General features: G+C 32.2%; 1 protein-coding gene across 4 annotated transcripts in view; it reads right to left on the reverse strand.

Moving 5' to 3' along the window:
- Window positions 1–27,398, reverse strand: part of bru3 (bruno 3) — a 358,657-nt gene that overhangs the window by 277,088 nt on the left and 54,171 nt on the right. For all 4 annotated transcript variants that reach the window (XM_070111193.1, XM_070111192.1, XM_070111191.1 and 1 more), the window contains exon 3: window positions 8,722–8,770. In XM_070111193.1, the coding sequence (XP_069967294.1) occupies window positions 8,722–8,770 (49 nt within the window). The remainder of the gene's footprint in view (window positions 1–8,721; window positions 8,771–27,398) is intronic.

Raw genomic sequence — 27,398 nt, forward strand, 5'->3', positions numbered from 1 at the left:
GCTTATATAGCGAGTTTATTTATTTTAAACTTTATTTATTTACTTTATGTGTACGTTAATGAACTTTTTTGGCCTCCATTAAAGTGCCAAACTCATCCAACGCACCATACTCACAGCTTCAGTCATCACTGCAGAAGCTACATGCGTACACTCAACATTTGAGGCTGCCTTACTTATGCCAACCAAACCTGTTTTAGTGCCAGTTAATGCCTCTACGCCTTCCGCTTGCACTGCTTCGCTTTGCTGCTGAGCACTACTGTGTTGTTGTTGCTGTTATTTTCCTAATTTAATGTGATTTATCATCACAGGTGAAATGTGTTGTGTTGCGTGCGTTGGAATTTCTTTGCTCTGCGGCAGTTGATTTTTAATCTTTCGCAATCAGCAGAGCCTTTGAGCTGCCTGCCTCAAGATAATTTGTTATTTACTTTATGTTTTTGTTTTAAAGAATACACCTTATTTGTTGTTTGTATGTATGCAGGCGTCACTGAGTAGCTGCCATGAGGTATTTTTTCCACAAACTGACTGTCGTCCTAAGGAACTTTTGACTTTTGCGGGTGTAGATACTGCTTAGTAGCGCCAACAGTAGCTTGCCTTAGTTTTGTTTATGTTTTTGTATATGTGTGTATGAATATTTATTTATGAATGTGTATATGCGCGCATATTTTATTGCGGAAATGAATATTTATAAGCGTGATAAATGAGCGTACGCTAAAAGTGAATTTGAGTTAACGTTTGGGCAGCGGTGCTACAGACAAGCGGCTGTGAAGCTTTTGTGAGTTGTGGCGTATAGTTAAAAGAAGGGTGTTTAGGTGTTTTTATGTTGAAAGGGTGGCAAAATGTATTATATAGAAAACTTCAGTTGCAAAAAGTTGCTGCCATCGAATGGAGAGATAAAATTTTACCTAAGAAATGCCTATTGGATTTAATGATTGATCAAAATTAAGTGCTTGTATGGCAAACTTTTTTATTTGACAAGATATCTTAACGAAATTTGACATGGATTATTACCTTAAAAAGTAATAGCACCTATGAAGAAATTGTTTAGATTGGAACACTATAGCATATAGCTGTCATACAAACTGAACGCTCAAAATCAAGATAAAGTTTTGTTCAATTTGATTTTATTAGAAATGCACATGTGTAGGTTTTTATAGCTTCGATGTATTCATAGTCAGATTATTGTTTTATCTTGCATTTTCACACACTTAAAACTCTTAAATTTACAATTAAATTTATTTTATTGCCCCCTAACCATAAACCCTGCACAAAAACTGAAGTTATTATTTATGCCTACGTTTCCCTGAAAAGACATTTACTTGGCATTTAATTTCCCAACCGCAATTGCAAGAGCAATCATTCAATTTCATGCCCTACCAGCGCTATGTAGTCGCCGCGCCGCAGCTGAGCCACACACCTAGCAAACGAAGACACACAAAGCTACACTGGGGGCAACAGCGGCAGCCGCAATTCACTCAATCAACTCAACCAACGCTGCCGGGCGGCAAACAGCTCAATGCGACACAGCCAACTAAGGCAGCAACCGCAAATCATAATTTATTTTTGACTTGCCACAAATAGTCACAATTTATTTACTGGGAAAAAGACAAAAACAAATGCACCACAAATATACGTAGGTATGCAATAAGAGCGTATGGGTAATAATAGCAGAGAAATGCGTTGCATTAAAGAGCAAAAATAAAAGCAGGAAAAACAGTAAATAAACAACAAGAGCAACAATAACAATAATTTTGATAATAAAAACAACACTATGAGTTGTATGCAATTGCATGCAGCACTAACGGTGGCGGCATTGATGTGGCAGAAATATAAACTCACACATATATGCATATATATACATGCACACATATATACAAACATACACATGTACGTAAATATGAACACACACATAATTGTAACTGCGTTTTGAACGTGCGCTGGGCATGTTATAATGCCAGCAATGACGTATGTTAGTAGTAGTGTTGACGTTGCTGTTGCAGTAAAGACAAAAGCTTCTAAAATAAAGCAAAATAAAGCGCACTTTCTGCCGTCTGCCGAGTAAGCATATATGCGAATTTGTTGTTGTTGTTGTTGTTGTTAACATTATTGTCTCATACGCATGCACACTAAGTGCTAATATGTGTATGCATTTGTGTGTATGTCTGCTGAAATCTTCACTTGCGTACGTGCATTGTGAATTTATTATGTCTGACATTTGTGTTGAAAGGTGAAAAATGTTGCAAGTTCATCAATTTTAACTTAAACTGCTTATGTGCGCAGTTATACAGACATTTTTTGCGAGTGTGCGTAAGTGTAAATTTTCATCGGCACAACTTGATATTGAGGTGAAGGTGAAAATGAAGTATACTTTTGGGAGCTAAGTATATAAGCTGCACATTTTAATTATTTAAAAAAAAAGTTGTAAAGTCTAGTATGCAGCATACTTATTAATTTGCAAAAATTTCTTTTTCATATAGGTGCTGAAATTTCGCTTTTAATAGACGCAAAGAAGATATACTTCTGGGAGCTGTGGATTTGCATTTAAAATCTATATTTGATTAGTTTTCATACTCGTGCAAAAGTCTCAAAAAAAAGCATTTTTATTGGAGTTTTCTTAGATTTCTCACTAGTAAAATTTTATTAGCAACAAAGCAATATGCAAACTAGGGTGGAGCGAAAAAAGTTAGTTTTTTTCTTAGCCTGATGTTATATTTTGTAGATTATAAATAAAAAAAAATTTTGAAAATAATAAAATTAAATTTTTTAACATCTAGATTTTTAACATCTCGCTTTTAAAGTAACTTACAAGTTAAAATTTTTTTTGGACAAAAAAATTTTTCTTTGGTTTAAACTCTTCAGATTTATATAAAATGACCGAGTTTGACGGTTTTTGACTCAAAATTTATTTTAAAGCTTACGGAAAGCATGTTGTCGTTTAAGACTTTTTTTAAAACTCCAATAATGACCACAAAAAATTTTTTTAAGTTGATAACTTTTAATTGGCCCGAAAGAGCACTCTCCCAATTTTTTATTTTTTTTCCAAATTTTTTTTTTATTATTCACATTTTTTTCCCTCAGGTTTAGCAAAAAAAACATATTTTTTCACTAAACCCTTATGCATACTTCTGGTATCTGTTGATATGTATTTTTTGTAGTGACAAAATATTGAGTTAAGGCATACTTTTTGGGGTTTTTTTAAATGTTTTGCGCTGCAGATATTTTTGTTTTTAAATGGAGAAAGAGATATAACGAGGAGTAGTTAAATATAATGTATACTTTTGAGAGTTTTAGCTAAGTATTTCAGTTAAGTATTTTAGCTTCGTGTTATATAATTATAAAGTGCAGTGCAATGTAGCATACATTTTAGCGTCGCACTTGAAATTTTTTCTTTGCGCAGTATTTCTTTTAAAGAAGTAATGAAATAATATTTTTTTCACAAGCTAAAGCGATACCACATACTTTTTGTGGATGTTTACTTTGAACTATTTAGTAATTAATATTGAATAAGTGAAAAAAAAAATTGTTTGAATAAATTAGTTTCCAAAAAAAAAGCGCATTATGAAAGTTTTTTCAATTTCTGATTCTTAAATCTAAATATTGCATTTTTCTCTTTTTTTAACTTTTTAAAATATGTTGTACACATTCAAAAATTTTGTTTGAACCAATTTTTTATTTAAATATCTTGTAGCTTACTTAAAGCTTCAAAAATATGTTCTAGCTATATTGAAATTAATGTTTTCGAGCTCTAGCACAAACACAAATACACCTATATGTATATGCGCATATATTATATAATAGTGCTTCTTACCTCATTCGCCACACACATGTAAAAATCATTTATTTCCCCACTTATTTATCATTTGCCATTTCTCACAGACTATACTAGCGTATAAAATTGCGTACGTATGTGTGTTTGCCACAAGACATTTATTTTTATATAGCGCTTTTTCCATTGCTTGTCACGCTGCGACTCAAATCACAAACGAATGCGCTGTAACGCAGAAAAAGCAATGGTTCGCGCATTAATATTGCACACAACCACACATTTGCGCATATATCGTTGTGTGCGTGTGTGCAAGGTTGGTAAATGTTGGTAAATGTGTCACATACGTCAGCATATGCATCATCATTACCTTTATATTGTAGCGAATTTCCTGTGCCTCTTCGAGGACTGCGTTTCACTCTAGGTCGCTGCTTCTTACGAATTTGTGCGCCACTGGAACTTGCCACCACACAAGCCAACTGCATATCTTTGCTACGCAGGTTCCACATTTAATTCCACCTTACTTAATGCAGCACAATTGACAGTGGTATCTGTTTTCCACCCAACCGCTCTCTTAACACACACACACACACACATGAGGCGTCTCCGCTGCCCCACGGCACACTTGCGAGCAAGTGTTTTTCTTTTTGCCTTTTTATCATTGTCTGTCGCGTATTTGTGCGCGTAATTTGTTCTTGTCTTACGTTTGTAATGATGTCACGTAAATTGAATCCGTAAGTTCGTTATTATATTTCAAAAGATACTCAAGCTTATGCTCGGTAGTTCGAAGATGAGCGGGCGCCATGCTTGAACTGTGTGTGTAGTGGTGTGGAGCAGTGACAACCAACAGTTTGCATTATTGTAATCATATACTATATATATACATATATATATACGCATATGGTTGCATAGCTTTGATTGAGGTAGTCTTTCATGCGCAATTTCCTCTCTCCACTCTCTTTGCTGTCATGCTGTTGTAATTGAGGTAGAAATGTAAGAATGCCGAGTTCAAAGTGAAAATGTTGTAAATTGAGACATTGAGCGAGTATGAGAGAGAGAGAGAAGCGCAGGAAAAAGTCATTAAAAGTTGTAGAGCGAGTCTTTAAATGCAATTTAGTGGCTGTGAGTCAGGCAAGTGCTGACTTTAGTGTTGGCAACAAAGTGAAGTTATGTGTTGGTTTATATTTTTTTTTCTTTTGAAAATCAATTTGAATTGAAAATCGTAGATTTTTTGTGGAAAATCACTTTTTAAGCTTTACCTCTTCCTAATAGAAAGCTGAGACTAGTAAATTATACAAATTTTGAATGAGTATCGAAGATTATATTAGCTTATAATAAATTTAAATAGTTATTTTTATCAAATTTAATTAAGAGTTCCTTATACAGGTTTTTTTTGGATCGAAAATCTATATATATATATACATTTAAAATTTTTAATTTAGACTTTTTTGTTCTAATTTCTTGAAATTTTAAATGAGTTCCGGTATCGAATGTAAATATTTATAGTCTTAATATTCTATCTCAGTTTTATTACTAGAAGCCAAATCGCCCAATCAAATTTTTAATATTTTTTTAACATATAAATCCGAAAAATCTAATAAAAGAGTTTATATATGTATGTATAGCCACTTGCTGACATCTGCGCATTAAAGCTTCAAGTCGGTCTGTGTTAATCACAAAATCCTGAAAAGAATCTTTGCTTACCGCAAGCAATTAAACTTGTCGCAAATAATTGCATTTACGTACAAAACTTTGATTCTCGACTACACGCGCTCACTCTAACCTCACATTTCTGCCAATATTCACACAATTTTCATACTGCACCCTTTCACTAGCCTGTCGCCATCTTTAACGTTTGCTGACTTGACTCGCCGCACCAACAAATGATAGACACTAACAAGTCGGACGATTGATGCAGCAGCAGCCGCAAGTTGAACTGCAGACCGCAAAAAAAAATAATTGTCATCAGCATCATCATCACCAAGACAATGTGCACCGAATGAAATGCTGTGCGCCATGGCGTATGAGTAACATCAGTTTTGTTTGCTGGCATTGCCAATTATTTGTTTGTTTGCTTGTATATTTGTACGTATGCATTCAAAAATGCACACGGCTGCTTTGGCGCTAGCGATAAGACAAGTTTTATGTACTAAAAACTTTGATGCTTGTTGCTAAGAAGTTTATATAGGTATATCTATATAGCGAGTATAGCTAGAGCAAAAGCTGGAAGATGTTGAAGAGTTGGAAGAAATAACTAACTAGCAGTTGAACGCATTTGTTGGCTAACTGGCAGTTCGAGTGGATTAAGAGTGATGCCAGCCAGGCAGCTTCAAAATATTTTAATACATATATACAACTTGCAGTTAGCTAAGGAAGAGAAGAGGGTATTTATGTATAGCCGAACAGCTGCCATTCAACCGCAAAGCAAGGAGCAATGCAATTGCAAGAATTAAATGGCAAAGGACTTGACTGATGAAGAATGCAGCAGTAATTCCCGACCAATTTCCGTTGTCGGATTAGTGAAAACTTTAAACTGTTGCCCAAGTGGCGAAGCGCACACAAACAGTCAAACAAACAAACCGGCAAATGAAAAGGCGAAACAGTTCAAGAAACGGCAGATAGACAGTTAGTTGATTGTGCAGAAAGCAGGAACTGAAACTTGGCTGAATAGTATAGGCATACAGACAAGTGCTTAAATATAAGATTATATATATACAAGTATGAGTCGTGATCGCTTGCAAACCAACTCTGAATTCACTTTTACGCTCTCATCTCTTATACGCTCGCCTGCGCTCTTTCTGGCCAGCGGGAGCAATGAAACGATTAATATTTTGACATCGTCCTCTAGCGTAGTTTAAAGGTCACACGCATACATATGCATTTGCTTGTTGACATATAGATACACGCTATTGCTTTGCCTGCGGTTTGCGCTCCCTCAAAGCATACGCCGTGCGCTGAGCACTACTTTGCTTGACTTTGTTCGAATGTCCTTTCTGTGTTATACAATACTTAAAGTTTTAGCTTACGGCTTGTGGCTCCAAAGGCATATCCATACATACATATGTATAGATATGACTGTATGCGTTTTGCTTGGCAAAGTTACTGCTGCGCTCATTTTCTTCATTTTATTGCTTGCTGCGGTAAGATTTGTGAAATTTCTTGCATATTTCTTGTTTTTTATTACTATTTCGTTTTCTGTTTTAGTCCTTTTCTTTTGCATACTTTTGCTTGCTTGTTGGTTATAATTGTTTGACATCGCTGTCAGCGCTTTAAATTGAATTGGTATGCATTTCTTGGCTGCAAGTCAAAGTGACAATGGCAATAAACGTGTCAAAGGCTATGGTATATGTAAGGGGAAAGACGCGTATGGAATTTCTGTAGTTAGCCCGTTGTCCCAACTTGTGCAGCTGGGTATTGATAGGTTAAATGGAAAAATTTCTTAGTTTTAATATATTCAAATATAAATATTTTATTTACTATTAAATAAACAAATGTAGAACTTTCAAAAACTAGTTTTTGGTGAAGTTATTGAAACGACTCTGGGATGTTACTATCATCACAGTTAAAATTATTGGTGAACGTTTTGCTTTTCAAGGAAGTATTTGAGTTTTTTTAAAACTATTTTAATATTATTATAGATTTTTATTCCCTTTTACAATTTTTTGCGATTTTTCTATACATTGTGTTTTATTGCCTTCCAGTAATTTTTAGTAAATTTCATTTAATTTTTTTTATAAATATATTTAAATTTTTGTTTTAACTCAATTCAATATGAGTTGCCCTGTTTCAATTTAAAATTAAATTTAAAATTATTTTAGTTTAACTTTTAATTTTAACTTTACATTTTATTGTTAATTTTAATTTTAGTTTTAATTTTAAACTTAATTTTAATTTTAATTTTAATTTTTATATTTATTTTAGTTTTAGGTTTAATTTTTGAGTATTAACTTAAACTTAAATTTTACTTTAAATTATTTAACTTAAATTATCTATATTTATTTTAATATTAATTTTAATTTTAATTTTAGTTTTAATTTTATATATTTTTTAAAATTTATTATAATATTATTTAGTGTAGTTTTATTAATTTTTTTTTTAATTTTAATTTATTTTATTTAATCTTATTTATTTTTTTAGATATTAATTAAATTTTTATTTTTAATTTTGTATTTATTTCTATATTTAACTTTAATTTTGTTTTTAATTTTCTAATTTTAATTCATTTTTAATTTTAATTTTAATTCTTATTTTAATTTTAATATTAATTTTAATTTTATATATTTTTTTAAATTTATTATAATATTATTTAGTTTAATTTTAATAATTTTTTTCAAATTTTAATTTATTTTATGTTATTTATTTTTTTAGTTATTAATTTAATTTTAATTTTTAATTTTATATTTATTTCTATTTTTAACTTAGGTTTTATTTTTATTTTCTAATTGTAATTTAATTTTTTATTTAAATTTTAATTTAAATTTTAATTTTAATTCTTATTTTAATTTAAATTTTAATTTTATATATTTTTTAAATTTATTATAATTTTATTTAGTTTCATTTTAATAATTTTTTTGTAATTTTAATTTATTTGATCATATTCTTTTTTTAGTTATTAATTTAATTTTAATTTTTAATTTTATATTTATTTCTTTTTTTAACTTAGGTTTTGTTTTTAATTTAATTTTTTATATTAATTTTTATTTTATATTTATTTCTATTTTTTACCTTAATATTCATTTTAATTTTCTAATTTTTATTTAATTTTATATTTTAATTTTGATTTTATATATTTTTTAATTTAATATAAATTTATTAAGTAAATTTTAATAATTTTTTTTAATTTTAATTTATTATATTTTTTTATATTATTTTATTTTATTTTAAACATATTTTTTATGTCTTTCTCTTAAAGATCTTAAAGATATATATGTACAAGTAAATAAGTATATACTTCAACTTACCGCTTCGACTTTCACTTTCAGCTGGCTTGAGCTGTAAAGCACGGTTCATCTACAATAAAGAAAAGACGAAATATAAATTAGAAATCAAATTTTAATAAAATGCATAGAAATTCTTTGTGTGTCATTTCTGGTTGACCGCAGCAATGCAGCACCAAAAGCACTTAAACTGAGCAATTTTCAAATTGTAAATTCATTTGCAGAAGATTTAATAATTATATAAGTATATATAAGTATACAACCTAATATTAAAACAAAATTTTAATTCTATTAAACTATTTCATGTATTTTCAATGCATATGGTTGCTTTAATCTTCAACTAACAATCCTATACAGACACCTCACCTGCCGTGCTTACATTAATTTTATTACCATCACTCAAATGACTTGTCTTTGTTTCGTTCGAACACCGACTGACGTTGCAATCAAGCGCAAAAGCCTTAACAAATCACCGGTGAAGTTAAAACGAAGTGAAATAAGAGTAAAATTAAGTAAAAAATAAAAATATATAAAGAAAAACAATAACAACAACACTTTACAACTACTACCCGCAAACCAATTGAAATGGGTTAGCAAACGGTCAAGCGCAATAAAAGCAAAAATGACAAGAACAACAGCTGTAAATGGAAAATTGCAGGCAGGTGATGAGCCTTTTGGGTAGACGCAGAACACCAAAGTCATTGGATCAAGTGGATCAATGCTGTGGCTTAAAAAATGAGTATACCAAAGGATATTTGCTATTATGTACAACAGTTAAATAGATAAGCGGCAAGTGTTTCATGCCACCGGCAGTTGAAGAAATAAGCAAATACGGCGCTTAGAATGGTTGGAGGTCAAGCAGGTTGGTACACCAGTGTGGCTCTACTACCTCAAAATACTTAAGAGACTTCTTGCATTTGTTGATGCAATTCTATTTACCGACGGTTTTGCTTTTTCACTAGTACTTTCGTTATTTTTGTGCTTTCTGCACTTATCCTTCAAGTAAGTAATTCACCAGCATGCTTAATGTTCGTCTCTTACTTCATGTTGTTGTTGAGTATCGAATTGGATTTGTATATAATGCTTCCGAATGTATATGTTTGTATAATATATATATATATATGTATGTGTGTAACTGAGTCGGTGTTTTGCTGTTGGTTGACCTCGTCGGCTATTGGGTGATTTGGTCATTGAATTGTGCATTCCTTATTGGTGTTGTTGTTGGCTACGGCATTTAAGTGGTGATTTAGTTGAATAATTTATTAAAGGACGATTGGCAGGTGATTACGATTTACCACTTTGAGCGCACAGTGGCACAATGCAGCAGTAGTTACATGTTCATATATATTGAAGTGTATTTGTGCTGCGCTAGGTCTGTTGGTCTGTTAAACAAAAACAAAGGATTTGTTAGACAGACGATTTTCACGCTTACAGATTGGTTAGTCACAAGCCATTGACGTAAGTACTTACTTCGTAAACAATTTGAAGGAAAGTTGTACAATTTAATTTGATTGCATAATTTTAGGCGCTCAACGTTGGCTGGCGTACGTTTATAGTGAGTGGATTAAAAAATAATTATTCTATTTTCGTTTCGGTTGAAGCGCATAAATAAATAAATTGAGGATGTTTCTGAGGGATAAGTGAACTCAGAAAAGGAAATGATGTTGGAATTTATTCGAAGAGTTCCCAAGGAATGCCGGTAAATCATTTGTGGTCAATAATTTTGAAGTCAGTTAACGTACATTTGTATGAATTATATTACAAATTTTTTAAATAATGGCTTAAGAAGTTTTATATATTTTTAGTTACCAAAAACTTTGTAAGCTGGTCACAAAATGTGCTTAACTAAACGCTAAATCCTTAAATTACTTTGAAATGACTAAAAGTATACTACATTTTGCAGTTACTACTGTTTGTTGGAAGAGCTGTGGTCGAATTTTTGTTCTGTAATTGCTATGAAATTGAGAAACCATTAAAATTGGTGAAAATTCAAAACCGCCTAAAGGTATACTACATTTTGCAATTAAAAGATCAATTATAGAAAGGACTCTGATGCGATTTTTGCTTTGAAATTGTTGAATGCTATCAAATTAAACATAAGTTACTACTTGGGAGCTAACTAAAAGTTAATGACACTATCAAATTCAAAAGTTGATACTCTCTTGTATAAAATGGTTGACATAGGCTCGATACATTTCCAAGTTTCCGTAAATGGGTAACTATAAAACTTGTAAAAATACACATTTAGGCCGTGAAAAAAGTACCGACAAGAGATATGTCTACTAACCATTGCGTGTACACGTAACTAACCGGGCAGACAGATAACTATGCCAAAAACATACTTTACCATTAATCCGATCCCTTCCTACACAACCGAAAACCTTAGTGTCGCTTGTCAGCAAAGGCTAAATGCGAATTTTCGGGTAAACATTTGGTTTTAATTTTGTGGCACCATCATCACCAATAATATAGTTGATGGACAAAGTGATGGTGACAGCGTTACAAAAACAATATATACTAACAACAGTAGAGACAACAGAAGCAAAGAAGACTATAACGAAAACCTTTTTCAAGCTCATGGAGCTTGGGTGACATTTAAAAGCATTTAAGGGCTATGAAGGTGGCATAAGCATCGGCAAAATAGTCAACAAAGCCGATGACAGCAACAATAAGAACAACGTAGCATCAACCACAGTATGTACACCAAAAATTATAAACTGTTGTGTTGTTTTTGTTTGTACATTCAGTCATCGCTGTTGTCGTCACCGACCACGCGCTTGTACAGCACTCAACAAGGATTCAGTTCATCGACCACTTAATTTATCCAGCTGAGCTTTGAGCCACGGCTCATTTATGCGTAGTTGAAACAAGTGAATTGCGACAGCCATGCAACAAAGCGGAAGTGTTTGCGGGTGGAGGGGGCCTATGTGGCAGCAAAGTGATGAGAAGCGAGTGCGAGTGAAAGAGTTACAGACTAAAGGCTACTGAAAGAGTTGAAAATTGGTTTATTTGTGGGTAGGAGGCGTTGAAAATATGAAGAGGATGCTTTGAACTCCTACTTTTTTCTTTTAAATACGCATCTATGTGTAAGCTAACCGTGCAGCAGGCAACAAAAAAGTGCTGTAGTGGTTTGTTGCTTTACCCAATTCTCACAAAGTGCTTTCCATACACACCTACATATAGGCGCTAGCCCGTAACTGACTTGGACTGTAGTTTTTGTGTTGCGACTTGCTACTAAATTTTCATTCAACACTCTGTTGCAGTACCCATGGCCTGAGTGCTACATGGCAAAAGCAATTTGTAAGCACAGCATAATTTTAGGCACACTACGAGCGTATGGCCGAACAACTATGCGCGCTGCCTATTCATTATGCATTAATGTAAATACAGCAAATGTTTTGCAATCATTAACATAATTGAATTACAAATAAGTGCGCTGTGTTTAAACACACGCACACACACACATATACACAACACACAAATTCGTCTACACTAACGTCGAAATCTGCTTGCATTTGTATATGCAGACAAAATACATTTGTACACAAAATCACAAATTTACTAAACTCACTCCCAGCGCGGTGTTTTGCATCTACATGCAGTAGCATTTTAGGCGCACGTATGCTCATGTGCGTGTATATGTGTTCCACACCGTTGGCGCTTTGAATTTGTAATTCCTAATGGCTAGCTTGTGCAAATTTTACTACAAGCTTTTTTAATTACCGTTACGTAGCGGCATTTGCTGCGGTGCAGCAGCACAGCGCAAAAAATAAAATACTGACTAATGGACTTAAATTTGGTCGAGTACGAACGCATAATAAACGTGCTGCTTGAGTGCGTTTTTGAAGCAGCATTTTAGGCGAGATAGACGGTGGGTGCAAAACTACGTAAGGGGGGTAAATTTAAACGCTGAGTGCGAGTCTGGCAACAGACTAATTGTAAATAGCGAATTTTCCAAGTGAATTTGTTTTTCTCTACTTATTTATGTCCGCATTTATCTATTGAAACAAGCACGTATCATAGTGGTGGGTAATAAGTGTTGGTAGACGATGGGCGATACATTGGAAAATATTTAGCATATTGCGCTCAATTGGGGCTTACAATTAGTGTATTGATGCAGAAGTAATTGAGTACGTATTTTTTCTGCCTTGTGTACATTTTGTATGCATTTCAATAAAGTTGTAGTCAGTAAGTACAGTTACTGGTCATATTAGCAACCTAAATGTATGCTTTGCTTTACAGCAGTGCTTTATGTAGATTACTGAACAGCACCTTCATAAAATGTGATTATTCCAACTACATTACGCTTTAGCGATAGCTTTTAATTTGCATAACTCTGGACTCACGTTTAACAATATATTTTTTAAGGAATGGCAAAATAGTTCAGCCTAATTGTATGCTATAGAAACCAAAATTGCACCAAATATGCGCCTTCTTTGTTACGGTTTGGAATGAAAAATTCTACTTAAGCATTTAAGTCTTTCAACTTGTCTCGCTCCATTTAACTTATTATTCGTAAATCCACCTTAAACTTAATTTAGTGCCAATTAATCAGCATTACCGTTGCATAATTTAAGCGCACAAATGTCTAAACTGTATTATATATGTATATATATGTATAAACGCGATTTTAATTAGCCTTGTCAGTCATTTCATTTCGATGAAGTGAACACTAATAATCGAAATTAGGCTGTCAATAATAGAGTTTATTAAACGTAAAGCTCTAAACAAGTGTCTGGTGACAAATGTATATTATACATTCAGCTAGTCAATATTTAATATGCGCTGTGGCAACGGGGCATTTCGAATAATTGAAGAGCTGAATAAATATTAAGCAATGATAATCCTTTTGCTGTGTAAACAAATTGTTTATCTGGCCATAGGAGAATTATTTGGAAGAACAAAAACAAGGGTTGTGGCGCTAAAATGTAGGCTATAATATGGGAAATTGAAAGATGGTGTGTTAAAAAGATTATATTCTTTTGTGTACGTTTTTTAGTGCTTTAATTTGTTTTTTCTACGAAAAATTTAAAAAAGATATTATTAATCTCAAATTAAATAGTTTATTTTATTTAATGAATTTAAAACCATTTTTGAGTACGAAAAATTATTCAAGCTGAAAGCATTGCCGCTGAATCACTTAAAGCAGTCCACAAGTTGAAAAGCGAACGCCCTTGGGGGCACACAAATTGACTGCAGCCAAAGCAGTGGTTCTCCTGCTGTGCGAAACTATTCCACAGCAGCTGACCATTATACTACTTCTGTGCTTCTAACAAGAAAAGCAAAGATACTACCGTTGCAGCGCTGCGCAGCAGTACACTTCATCACAGCATATTGACGCTGATTTGGAATTTATTTGCTAGATATGGTTCCACATATATACAAGCACTAGAAAAGTAACGAAAAACTAGGCGAAAAAATAGTATTTCTAGTATTTTGTAAGTAAACAGCACAAGAAGTAGTAGTTGAGAAGTTTGTAAACGAAAACAAAAAGAGAGAAATATATATAACTAAAATTAAATACTTACAACTCTGGAAACTGACCAGCCAGAAGGTAGACTAAGCTAAACTAAAATAAACTAAAGTGAACTGAGCTCAGTCAGGCAGACAGCTGCTGAAACAGCAAGTAAGAAACATAAAAAAATAGAGTACATATATGTGTGCAAGTAAATTTTTATAATGGAAAATAAATGTGAAACTTTATTTGTAGTTCTAGCCAGAATAGTGTAAGCAAAAACAAACTGGGTGATTGTAAAAACAAAAGCGTTTGTTATATATAATGAAGAACTATTCTATACCACAAGAACTTAAAAAAAAAAAAAAATTTAGTAAATAAATATAAAAACAGAGAACAGAAAATGTTGTATGAAAAAATTTGATATATAAAGTCTTATCATAACATCACTTTTAATAAAGAGCAGTTATGCGAGTTATGCGAAAATCAGCTCCAATGTTTAAGACACCTTAAGGACATATGGTAACAGCTGATTTTAAGCAGATCCCTACACAAATAAATAGTATTTTGTGGCAACATATTGAGTCATAATTGAGTAATTAAGTAGAAGAAGTGATTGCAAATTCACATGTTCTCGCGATACTGACAAAGCATAGTTTCAGGCATAAATTGAAAATTTTTTTTGAAATCTCAGATCACTTTAGAAAACTTTTAAATGTATGCATAATTAATAATTTTCGAAGAAAGCTAGTTGAAATACTATTTGTAGAACTGAGGACTATAGTGATAACCCATAATAAAAAGTTGTTTGACACTTAGTCAATTATGTGTCTATATTTTTTTCTGCTCAATGTCCAAATTAGGCAATGTCACATGCTAATTATATGCTTAGTATTTCCATATACATATCATTAGCCAACATGCAACTGACTTATGGAAGCGTCTGGCGGCACATATATTTAACTCTCTCCCCAACCTGAACGGCAGCCGAAAAGATCTAAGCAGCATTACTGAATGGTTGCCACAGCAGCCGCAAAAACGCTTTGAGCCTTCAATTGCTTGGCTTTGCGCAGCTTTGCTTGTGGCAGTAGCGTAATATGATGTCCTACAAGTACGCCGTAGCACACATAAGAGAAGAAAAAGAAGAAGAGTGGCAGCACAAAAAATATAATAATTAAGAAATTAATTAGAAATTTTACTGAAATACTAATAAAGCAAAATGAAATGTTATGCAAGCAGAAAGCCTTGAGTAAATGTTGTGAGTAAGAAGCAATGTGGCAGCAACAGAGCTGTTTTTAATGCGTATTGGTGGTGATGTTCCTGGTGTATTGTGGCCTATTGCCTAGCAATGATGTTATGCTGCAAGCAATAGTTATAACGATTTCTAAGGATTTGATTTCCAAGCAGCTTACATCACAAATTAATTACTTTCAATGTGTAAAACAATATCTTAGGCGAATGCCTTTTAATACGTGTGTAAATATCTGTGCCTGGCTTTTAATGATACACCTATGCTAATTATATTTTATGAGATTTTCTGTGAATTTTGCAAAAATGTATTCAAATGTAATTATTATTATTATTAATTATAACTAAAAATCTCTATAACTCTGTCAACAACTTGTCAGGTGAATGTGCAACTATCAGTTGACTTTAATAATTATAATAATATAGTACATAAACAGCTATATTTCGTAATGCAACTACAAAAAAAAATATATATTTTTGCTCATACATAAATCAAATTAAATATTTTACATTACTTGTAGCATAACATTAGGCATAATATTTAATAAACCTAACATTTTGTATGTTCAGACTTATGTTGATATGTCGCTTTTACATTTCCAATGATGAACAAATTTTATATAGCTTATTGGTCGTACTTTATAATTAATAGTGTTGTTTTTAATTCCAATTTGAGGCAGCTACTTGTCATTGAAAATTCTAGATTTAAAATTTTTGTCACATTAGACTTCAGTGCGTCTATAACTGCGCCTATTTTCAACAGTTTACACACAAAAAGTACGTTTAAATCCCATTTTTACACATTTTAGCAACGTCCAACGCCTAAAATCAGACAACAATTTTCTTAAAAAATGTGAAAATTCGGCCAAAAGATTAGGTAATTGTTTGCTTATAAATAATGCAAAATTAATTTATCAACTATATGGCCCGTTCCAAGGTGTTGCGTTCGTTCGTGTGTCACCAGCACGAACACTAGCAAGCGTATTCTAAAAATGTCTGTGTGTCTGCAGATTGTTGCACCTGCGTGCTTAGCTATCTCGTTTTAGACAAACACAAGTCCCATGAACGAGAGAGTGTGAGAGAGCAGACGAAAACATGTTATCATGTGCATTATTAATGCCATGTAATTATGTTAATTTCGCAGCTATTAAAAATTAACACTTATAATACGTTTTAGGGGTCCTTGACAAACTTTACGCTTTGTTTTAATTATTTCCACTAAATGCTTTATGTGCATGTACGGTAAGAAAAAAATGTTTTTCAGTGAAAAATACTAAAAATTTTGTACTAAATAGCCAACGCAGCGAAAGGCATGAAAATACTATAATTTGTTGGCGGTTTGCGAAGTTAATTAACAAACGCGGCTGACGTAAACGTATGCAATTTGCGGTTGGGGATAACTAGAGGTTTGCTTTAGGGTGTTATTTAGAATGTTGTAGTAGAGTAAAAAATTAGTATACAGTTTTTCATGGTGAGAGAAAAAATATATGAGGTTATTTATTTTATTTAAATTCATTTATTATTATTTCTTTAAAACTTTTGGGTGTGCAAAAAACGCAAAAAGAAGAAAAAAAATTATATTGCTGGAATTTTTTTCATGATTCGCTGATGAGAAAATCGAAAAAAAATATAGCTATCAGAAGAAAAATTTAGAACACAATTAACAAAGAAATTAAATGACATAGTTAGATAGTTTTTTACAAAAATTTCTGAAAAAAAGCTAAAAAAATAATAGCCTTAAATAGTCATTTACGATTTTTAGGCTTCAAAAAAATGCATTTTTTTTCGATATTTTAATTTATAGTAATACAAAGCCAGTTTCCCAGAACTAAAATAAATTTATTTTCCTAAAATTTTATACAAATTCGCTTTTGAAAATTATAAAAATATTTGAATAACAATTTCCAAAAATAATGGTTTTAAAATGTTAAAAGTTTTATTTTTCGGAAACTAAAAAAGTTTAGTTTATTTAAAATAGTTTCATTTATCAAAAATTTTATAAACACTTCTGTTTTGAAAAAAATTACTTTTCCAAAAATTAGAAATATGTTTTCTTTTAACATTAAAAATTTTAATTTTCTAAGGCTAACAATACCAAATTTTTTAAAAAGGTTTCGCTTTTCAAAAATGTAAAAAGCTTCTGTTTTGAAAATATCCAAAATAGAAAATTTATAAATAATATATCATTTTCAAATTTAAAATTACGAGTATTTTTTTTTCAAATTAAAATACATCATTTTTCAAAAATTTGAAATAATTTATTTTAAATATCAAAAGTTTTATTTTTTGGAAACTAAAAACGTTTAGTTTTTTTCAAATAGCTTCATTTACCAAAAATTTTATTAAACATATGCTTTTTGATAAAATTCAAAATATATAATTTTCCAAATTAAAAAATATTTTTTTTTGTGTTAAAAATTTAAATTTTCTAAAGCTAACAATAAATACAATTTTTTTTTAAAAAGGAAAAGCTTCTGTTTTAAAATTTATTAAAAATATACAATTTTCAACATTATTCAAATTATTATATATTTAATAATAATAAGTTTTGTTTTAATATTGCAAATTTTATTTTTCGAAAACTATAGACCGTTAAATTTTTTTTTAAATAGTTTTGTTTTTCAAAAATTGTAGGGAATTTCTGGTTCGAAAGGATTGACAATAGTTCTATTTCATTTTCCAAGAATTAATTAGAATAAAAATAATTAAATCTTCTTAAAATTCAAAAGTATTATTTTCCAAAAAGTTATGACAATTTTTTTTAGAAAAAAAATTAAAATATTATTTTCCAAAAGGTTTTTTTCTGCAAAATAGTAGAAATATTATTTTCCAAAAAGTTAAAATAAATAAATATTTTCAAAATTATTTATATTTTTATAAAATATTAAAATTATGTATAGCTTAAATTAGTTCTTTTTCGAAAATATTGAAAAGATTTAAATATTATTTAATGAAATTTTTTATTTTTTATATATTAAAAATTTTATTTTTTAAATATTAAAAATTTTATTTCCAGTTAATTAAAATAACTAAATTTTTTGGATATATAAATACATATGTATATTTTTTTAAGGTATTAATTGTTTATTAAAGAATTAAAAAAATTTTATTTTTAAACAAAAAAAATGTACTAATAATAACAGACATTTAAATAATTTTTTTCTCAATATTTCTGACAATATTTTTTTAAAAAATGCGTACTATGGTATATCATTATTACATTCTCACATAAACTCCGTCTACTTCAAACATCCTATCTATCACTCTCTCTCATACTCCCCACACGCTCCCATATCCTGCGTGCGCTTACATACGTGTCAGTGTGGTCAGCCACAGCGTGTTGTGTGCATGCTGATTTTCGGTTACACACTTTTTCACGCCTTTTCACCAACAAGTTCCAAGCCGTTTTTGCCCTCGTTTTTCACGTTTTGTTTTACACATTTTTTTTTTATTTTTCGCTTAGCCTGCTGGACACGTTTATACGCAAATGCGTGGCAAAAACCACAACAAAGACACAAATGCCGAAAATACCAAAAATTTACGTGTACATTTGTGAGCTATTTGCGTATTGCGGTTGGTCAGCTGTTCTGCAACGGGTTTATTATTGCTGTATCGCAACTGTTTTGTGTAAGTTCGATTGTGTGTGTGTGTGTTTGCTGTTTTTGCACTCCATTGTGAAGCTGTAAAATAGGTGCTCGAAAGCACTCAACTAAGCTGACCGCAAATTGCTTTTGTACGAGCGTATTTAGTGACCCAAATGTGGTTGGGCAAAAAATTTTATGGCGAAAATATAGAAAAAGTAATATAAAAAAAAAAAATAATAAAAAATTAAGGTGTGAGGCTTAAAGTAACATTTTTTTTGCAGTTTTTATGTCAACAACAAATATAAAGAAACAGCGTGCTGCGTATGTGTCGAAAGATGGAATATAGAAGTGAACTACTTTAAACCACTTTTGAACTACTTTTAGACTGGTTGAGCATTTTTTTTTGGTTATTTGCTAATTTCAATATGTTTCATTAGCAAACACGAGACACTTGCTTTAATGCAGAATAATAGTAAAATAAAATTTATTAACAAAACGACATTAGGAAATTATTTTCTAATTTGTTCGATGGCAGCAATAGACTAGCATGCTGCACGCACAGGTTTAGGGGAACACGAAATTTAATTCGGTTGATTAGAAATACCCAGCAGGAAAAGTTTGACATGCAAATTGAGTAAGTAGTGACATTATTTGGAAAAATTTTTCTTTAAAAATTAATTAAATAAAAGACAGTAGATGCACAGAGACATCGACGAAAGCAATTATTTTCAGCGTTACCCCATTACAGAGGCTCTGGCAATAATACGTAATAATAATTTAGTAATTTTTTAGTAAGCAAAATATTTATTTTCTAGTAGAAAATGTGGCATTAAAATTGAAATGAGCCGTAACTTCGGCGTCATAATAACAACAATTGATCGCTTTTGATAACAGTAGTTATTATTATTGTTGTTGTAGCTACAGATTAAAATTGTTTCTGCAACATAAAAAACCTTCCACCTGGTCTCTTAAACGCCAACCACATACATATTTGAGTGCCGCTGCGTGTTACAAACCATATGCATAATTAAGCATACTTTTAGGAGCTAACAAAAGTTTCGGTTTACTTTAACCAAACCACAAATCAATACATATATAAATGCTTTTAGATGGCATATCGACATGTTTGCATGTCAGACTCCAGCTTGTTTTTGGCCAAGGTAGTAATAGTCGCAGTGCCACTACTACATACAAAAAATTCGTTTCTTTTTGCTAGAAACACCATATACTTTGTTTGTGTGTGTCCACATATTATATGCACGCACTCTTTTCTATTCTTCTTCGCTTGTATATATATATATATTTACATAACGATTTTATGCCCGTTGTTTGTGGCATGATTTTCCGGTTTTCGTAAGCAAAAGCCCACTTGACACGCATTCATGAGCCCAAATTGGTAGCAATTAGCTTTCACAGTTACACACTATATGCATATTTACATAAATTTGTATACGTATGTGTGCGTGTGTGTTTGCAGTAATATTGCCTCAGCAATTAACAAATCGTGGCTACATAAACACTAAGTAACAATGCATATCCGATACGGATTTGTATGTGTTTTAGTCCCAAATTAGCGTACGCTTTTCGTTTGCTACGCATTTTACTTCATTTTTTTTTTGGGGTACTAGACACATTTCAATGCGGCTAATTAGTGTTTTGAGTTAGATCGTGTGGAAAAATATTGCGTGCTTAAAATAGAAAATACGAGCAGTTGGGCAGGCCGTTGATGGATATTGGAAATTATATGCGCTTAAAAGCGGAAAGAAGACAAAGGTAGAAAAGGATTCAGGAAAAATATATTTAGTGGAAGTGGTACTATAGAGTTACTGTAAGGAACTCTAAGTCAAAATGGATTTTCGAAGTTGTAAGTATGAAAAAATTCTTTGATTGGCTTTTTACTTCAAGCTGTAATACATATTTTGCAAACTTTTTAGGATTTTTCGCAGAGAAAGCGGAAATAATTAAATTTTTTAAATTTTAGTAACTATCTTAAATATTTATATCGTTTAGAGATAACTGTTAAAGTTTAAAACAGCCACAATTCATTGCGACAAAAATTGTGTTACCCTGCCTAAGCTGCAGAGTTAGCTGCTGTATCCCTTAAAATATTTCAATTATTTCTATATTTACCAGAAGGAATTTCATTTCCTTTCTTTTCACTGTCTTTTTTTTTCTTTTTTCTGCTTTTTGCTTTAACCTCTTCACTGCGTTCATCGCATTGAGAAAAAATGACATTTATTTCTGCCACCTCCACAAAAGTTCAATCAATATCTTTCTCTTCTGCTCGAAATATACCTACTTCATTCAAATTTGCATGTGTGGGCGATACCACCAAAAAAAAAAATGTAGAAAATAAAAAAATCGATAAGCCTTACGCCAGCTGCTAACACACACAACTTTCTCTAACTACGCTTATGCCAATGTGGGTAACTTCCAACTCACTTGCTGCCTAAACCAAAATACTAGATATACTGAAAGCTAGTGGTTGGAGCACAGTCACAGCACAGTTTTAGGCGCACACAAGGAGAAAATTTGTGTGGAAGAAGACAGCTATGCACCTGCTTGTAAGCGTCCGTATCTGCACTCGTAAATGTGTATGTGTACTCTTTTGTGTGTTTCTTGACTACTTCGGCATTATCAGTAATGGAAATTTGTTGAATAAAGAACCTATGCAAATAACAGCATCAGCATCAGCGCCAACAACAGCAAGTGCTGGTTGAGTTAGGTAAAACAACAACAACAACAGCAATAAGGATAACTTGAGATGAATTTTCGTAGCAATTTTGATTGAAATTTGCGCTGTCAAAAAGGTAAAATGTTATAATGTAGGCAAAACAGCAGTCATTTTGTGAAGTACACTTCGAGGCACGCCACCCAATCTCACACCGGCTACACATTATACATACGCGAATACAAACACATATATATTGCCGCGCACCTTTATGCGTACGTGTCAGCTCATATTGTGTGATAGATTGTGCGACGCAAGCGAGTTGACAGCTGATTTGCCATTTTCTTGCTTATATTATTATAATTTTATTGTTGTTGCTCAAGCGCAGCGTTTCCGTTTGCCACTGTCAGATCGGCGTGCGCATGTAAATATTGTATGTATGTATGTGTGCTACATTCTAACCAAAAACTGCTGCGTAGTTTGCTTGCTATCTGCCTTGCGCCTTGATGACTTTGATATTCTTGCTAAAAATTATCCGACCATTAATCGATTGATTGCGTGAATAAGTGAGTACATAACGGTTTTTACATATACGTTCATGTGAGATACTTATATAACGGTTTGGTAAAGTGATTGTGTGCGTGTGATATAGAGCGGATATGTGTGAGGCATGAGTGGCTTTGTGTGTGTATGTTTTAATAACTCAGCAGGATTTTGACAACTTTTTGCTGTTGTTGTTCTACTACTGCTTTTGACTTTTTGTTTGAGCAGTTGCTTTGGAAATGCTTGAATGACAGCTTGAATAACATTTGTGTGTAGCTTGAATAGCTTTGGAGCTTTATTTTGCTGCATATCTTCAAGAGCATGTGCATATAAAAAGACAGATTAAGGAGTAGAAGGTTTTCAATAAATTTTTGAAATAATTTTTGCTTTTTCCAATAAGGTATAAAACATGGTTAACGTCAGAGTCTAGTCTCGGAGAGTATAGAAATTGGAATCCTCTTGTTTTATTTCGTATGTGTATTGCCAAGTCGGCTCATGCAGCTACTTTTGAGTTGAGTATCAAATGTAGTAACACCACGAAAATGAAAGCAGCTTCCATAAAATGCTAAATATTTTTGGTATGCCCCTACAAAATTGTGATTAATTATTCCTTTATAATTACAAAAATTTTCTGCGTTAAATTTTGAACTGTTTAAAATATCTGTGACCCAATTTAATAAGCCGATCTGCTAAAAAGTATATATATCATTTTAAATAGCATAGTGTTTCACAAGTTCAACGTTGGTTTAATTTGCAACAAAATATCATTTCAACTATACAACGTGCCTAGTTTTTGTGAACATGCTTTAAATTTCTATTGATAAATAGAAAATATATCTCATGCGTTATAAAAGTCTACCGCAGCACTGTTTACGACTTACTGTTAGAATTCTTTTATATTAAGCACGTTTCAGGTTCAAGAGTTTAAAGATCAACAACTAAAAAGAGTAGACAATATTATTAAAATGCATACAGAGTTACTAGCGCAAAAAAAAAAATATTGAAAAGCATACAGAGTGTGTAGCTCAGAAAAAATATTGAAAATCATACAGAGTGTCTAGCTCGCAAAATATTCAGTGAGATAATGACGGATGAAGTGGTGTTATCGAAAAAGAAGAAAAGTAATTAGAGCAAGAAGAAGACAGTCATTTTCATGTGCCTAAAAGCTCAAGTGTCAACGAGACGGCCTTAGGTCATGTAATTTTTATTTTAGGGTAAATGTGAAATTGGTAGGTTATAATAAATTTACGATAGAAATATGAGGGTAACTTTTTTTATTACTTTCGCAAGGGATTTTTGAAAAATGTATAAAAAACAATATTTTATTAGAGAAATTATATTGAATATTTTTTGTAAAAATTTAAATTAACATATAAATAAATAAAACTTTTTTAATTCTTACACTCAAATATAAAAACATTTTGTATTTGTATTTTTTTAAAATTATTGAAAAGTTATACACAAGAATTAAACAGAATTATTCCTTTTAATTCATTCACATTAAAAGTCATAAATATTCGCTAAAAATCGCCTGTAAATGAAGCATGAAAGCAAATTAAGTGTTTTAGCACAAAGCGCTGTCTACTTTGAAATATCAAAGCACGCCTTGAATTATGCTACGCAGAAACATACTAGATACAACTGTGAAGACAACATAAACAAATAAGGGGAAGCAACAGTTACAATTTCAAGCGCAATAAGAATTCAATACGCCCGAATGAATTTCATACACTTGTTAAGCACATCACGTCTTTTAATTGATATTGTAAAAGGGATCGCACATTATATGTTATGTTTGTGTGTAGTCAAGCATTGAAATGGCGTGGAGATGAAAGTAGATAGCGACACGACCAAGTAAAATACGAAAACAGTTAGCAGAAATATTACAGTAAACAATTCTGGTAAAAAATGTTTTCAAATTAAATAGATTGCACAGACATATTGTATATACAGGTTGCAAGGATGTATGTGCGCCTTGCATGAAATCACAAGCTATGCATGAGCATCAGCCATGACCATTCGCTTGCTCTCATTTAGTAGCACATTTGTTTTAGCCTCAGCTGCCAACTGCCAAGCATCAATGTAATTGTAATTGTAAATATACACCAATACACATACAAGTATATGGTTGGCGTTTGATGTCTGCTGGCAATGTATCGACAATACCATTTGCTGGAGCGCGCTTCGCTAGCGGCGCATATATACACTTCTACATACACTGTTTTTCTTGTTGTTAATGTTGTTGCCATCGATGTTGTCGATGCTTCATTTAATATTAACTTGCAATCATTTCTAGCGAATGGCATACAAGTGAGCAGCTAGCGCACCAGAAGCGACGAAAACGAAATGAAATGAAAATGTGAAAAGCGTTGAAATGTTGATGGCGACGAAGAGCCACACCGATGCTGGAGGAGGGGCTGTAGAGCTGTAGAGAAGACTTGCATGTATGTGTGTGTGAAAGTAGACGGTATTGGATGTGTTATTGACGCTGACGCGGCGGCGAGGCGACGATGAATCGATTGTATGCACGAATGCATCCACACATACTCACACGCACGGTGTGTGTAAAGACGCTTGTGCGCCCAAACATATGCAACATATTAAGTACAACTCTTTCGTGTTGCTGAATACTTACTATATGCGACTGTTCGTCAATGTAACTGTATAGCTGTGTAGATTTGTCAGCTTTTGCATGTATGTGGGTTTCTTTAGCTACACTCATATATGTATATGAGCTCAACAGCACCAGTATGTTTGTGTGCTTTCAATTGGAAAATCGTGCCGTGTATGTAATGCTACCACTCTCCAACACAGGCTTATAGTTGTCGCGCCACTCATGTGCTGACGTTCGAGTGCACAGAAAATTATATTTAGCAGTCAGCCTAGTGCCTTAGCGCCGTAAAGTATGCACACTCGGAATTAATTGAGTATTAAATTGTGTGAAGCTGTTGGAGAGGCATTACAGGCTCACATGTTGACAACGTGCCTCATTTGCAGCAATGTGAATTATATAATAACGGTAGAAATATGTAGCGCTCTCTTACGTGCATTTGGTATAAGAGTTTATGGCATAAGTGCTGGGGCTAAAAGCAATTAAAGTGAATATGTTTTACATAATGATCGACCGTAAGATAATATTTTTTGCTATTAAGCTAGGAATTTTGTTTCTTTGAAGCAAATAAATGCTCTAGGTATTCAGTATTTGAACTAGTGCAACTTCAAAAGAAAGTATTTTTAATTTCACTTTATATAGATACGTATATAGTTCAACTTAAACTAGTTTAGCAAGAGTAAGAGAGTATCAAAAAGTAAGCAATCTTATTTAGCTTGAATCTTTATTAGCTCTTGCATCTTTACGTTTTTTGGACGTTCGTTGTTTTATAAAATTATTTCATAAACCTGTTGAGAATTATAAAGTGATTTATGTACAGGGACGCAATGAGTTCCAATGACTAGCTAAAGCTGTTACATCTATACCACCTCGCAGTTTACTCGAAATTCAATTGAAGCCTATATATTATATATTAACCATTTAACCCACTCTTTTTAAAGCTTGAACGTAGCTCTGAGTTTGGAGTCTGTTTTACGGTATAGCTGCTGTATGCTGATAAAATATCCATAAATAGTCGAGTAAAACCAGAACAAATATTTAAGTATGCAAAAGATTAGATTATTTTTGGTGCTTTCCAAACATTTGTGCCTTCATTACATACCAATAATAGCACTCTTTCCCCGCTGACTCCACTATGTTTATAGCTTAAGGCCGCAAATTAAAGTCAAGCAACAACTAATGTATTCTTATTTGGCAGCATTTTTCCTTTTTATTTTATGTATCACTTATTTAATTGAGGCGCGCAACTGCTGAAAGCGTTGTTGTATGTGCTCACCGCCTGATTTTTAAACATTTATGTACACCACCACGTTATAATTAAACTCGAATGCACTGCCGCTAACATTGCAGCGGAAAGTACATAATATGCAAATCTGTTGAAACATAAAATTATTTCTCAATTTTACACACACTTCTGTGTTCTGGCGATGGAAGATATTTGATAACATGTTGTGGCTCCAGCAGTTATGGACAGTTGTTAAATTAAGAGAGTGCTCACACGAATTAAGTATGCAACTACCCTTGAACGCGATTTCGGGGGTGCAATGAAATATACGCTTTTAATATTTTTGTTGGTTACATAAAAGTGTCAGCGGTGGAAAACGTTATTATTATTTTAATAAAAAGTACAAGTAGCATTTATTTATGTAGTTAAATGTCTGTATGCCTAAGTAGCTCACTTAAATGATAACACGTGACAGTTTTCCTGCCGTTGGCGTTTCTTTTGTTTTGTTACGCAACTACTTGCTTGCGCATATTTCTATTTCTACTTTGAGTGTTCGAGGGTTGCTCGCCGGGACCAAACGCGCGCTTTGGCGTTGGGTTGGGCAATCAAGCAGCACATGTGAGATTTTTGTTTGGTGCTTGGGCACTTTTTTCTCACACTACTTGATAGACTGTCATTTGGCGTAAACATGAGTGACATATTTATGGAGTATTTGGTATAAAAAGCGAATGAAGAGAAAACTATTTTGAAAAGTATACTTTCCATTTGTTTAGTTTCGACTTCTTGTTTGCTGGAACAATAAATAATAAATGAAAAGAAATGAAAGTGACATGAAGCTAACCCAGTTTGGGTGTGTTTCGTGTGTAAAAAGCGTTTGGGTTAACAAAGCGGGTACTGGCAAAGTGCTGCTTGTGGTTGTTGATCTGCTTATGGTGTTTAGCGGAACCTGATTGAGTTCTCACGTTTTTTATATTGTTCTGGATTTTTGCTTATCAATAGAGTAAGCACATATATGGTGTTGTTTTAATAAAATATTAAAACAACAAAAACTATTATCAAATCTTATTTCGAAATGTGTTATGAAAAATTTTTGTTTGCTATGCATTTGAAAGCACTTAGCTACTAAAGAAATTATAATCAGTGTGACGAAAAATATTAGTGGTTTTCTGAGTCTTCATAAATTATTATTCTTATAATATTATTTAGTAAAACGTGTGAAAACTAAAATTGAAGTTCCTTTCAAACCATTACTTGGCAGAATATCGTAGCAGATGATATAAAAAATCGACCTATTTATCTTAAATATGCTTAGGAAAGATGATCATATATTATCAGCAGGAAAATGAAAATATTTTATAAATTTG

Source organism: Bactrocera oleae, chromosome 6, assembly GCF_042242935.1.
Source record: "Bactrocera oleae isolate idBacOlea1 chromosome 6, idBacOlea1, whole genome shotgun sequence".
In the NCBI taxonomy this organism is placed as follows: Eukaryota; Metazoa; Arthropoda; class Insecta; order Diptera; family Tephritidae; genus Bactrocera; species Bactrocera oleae.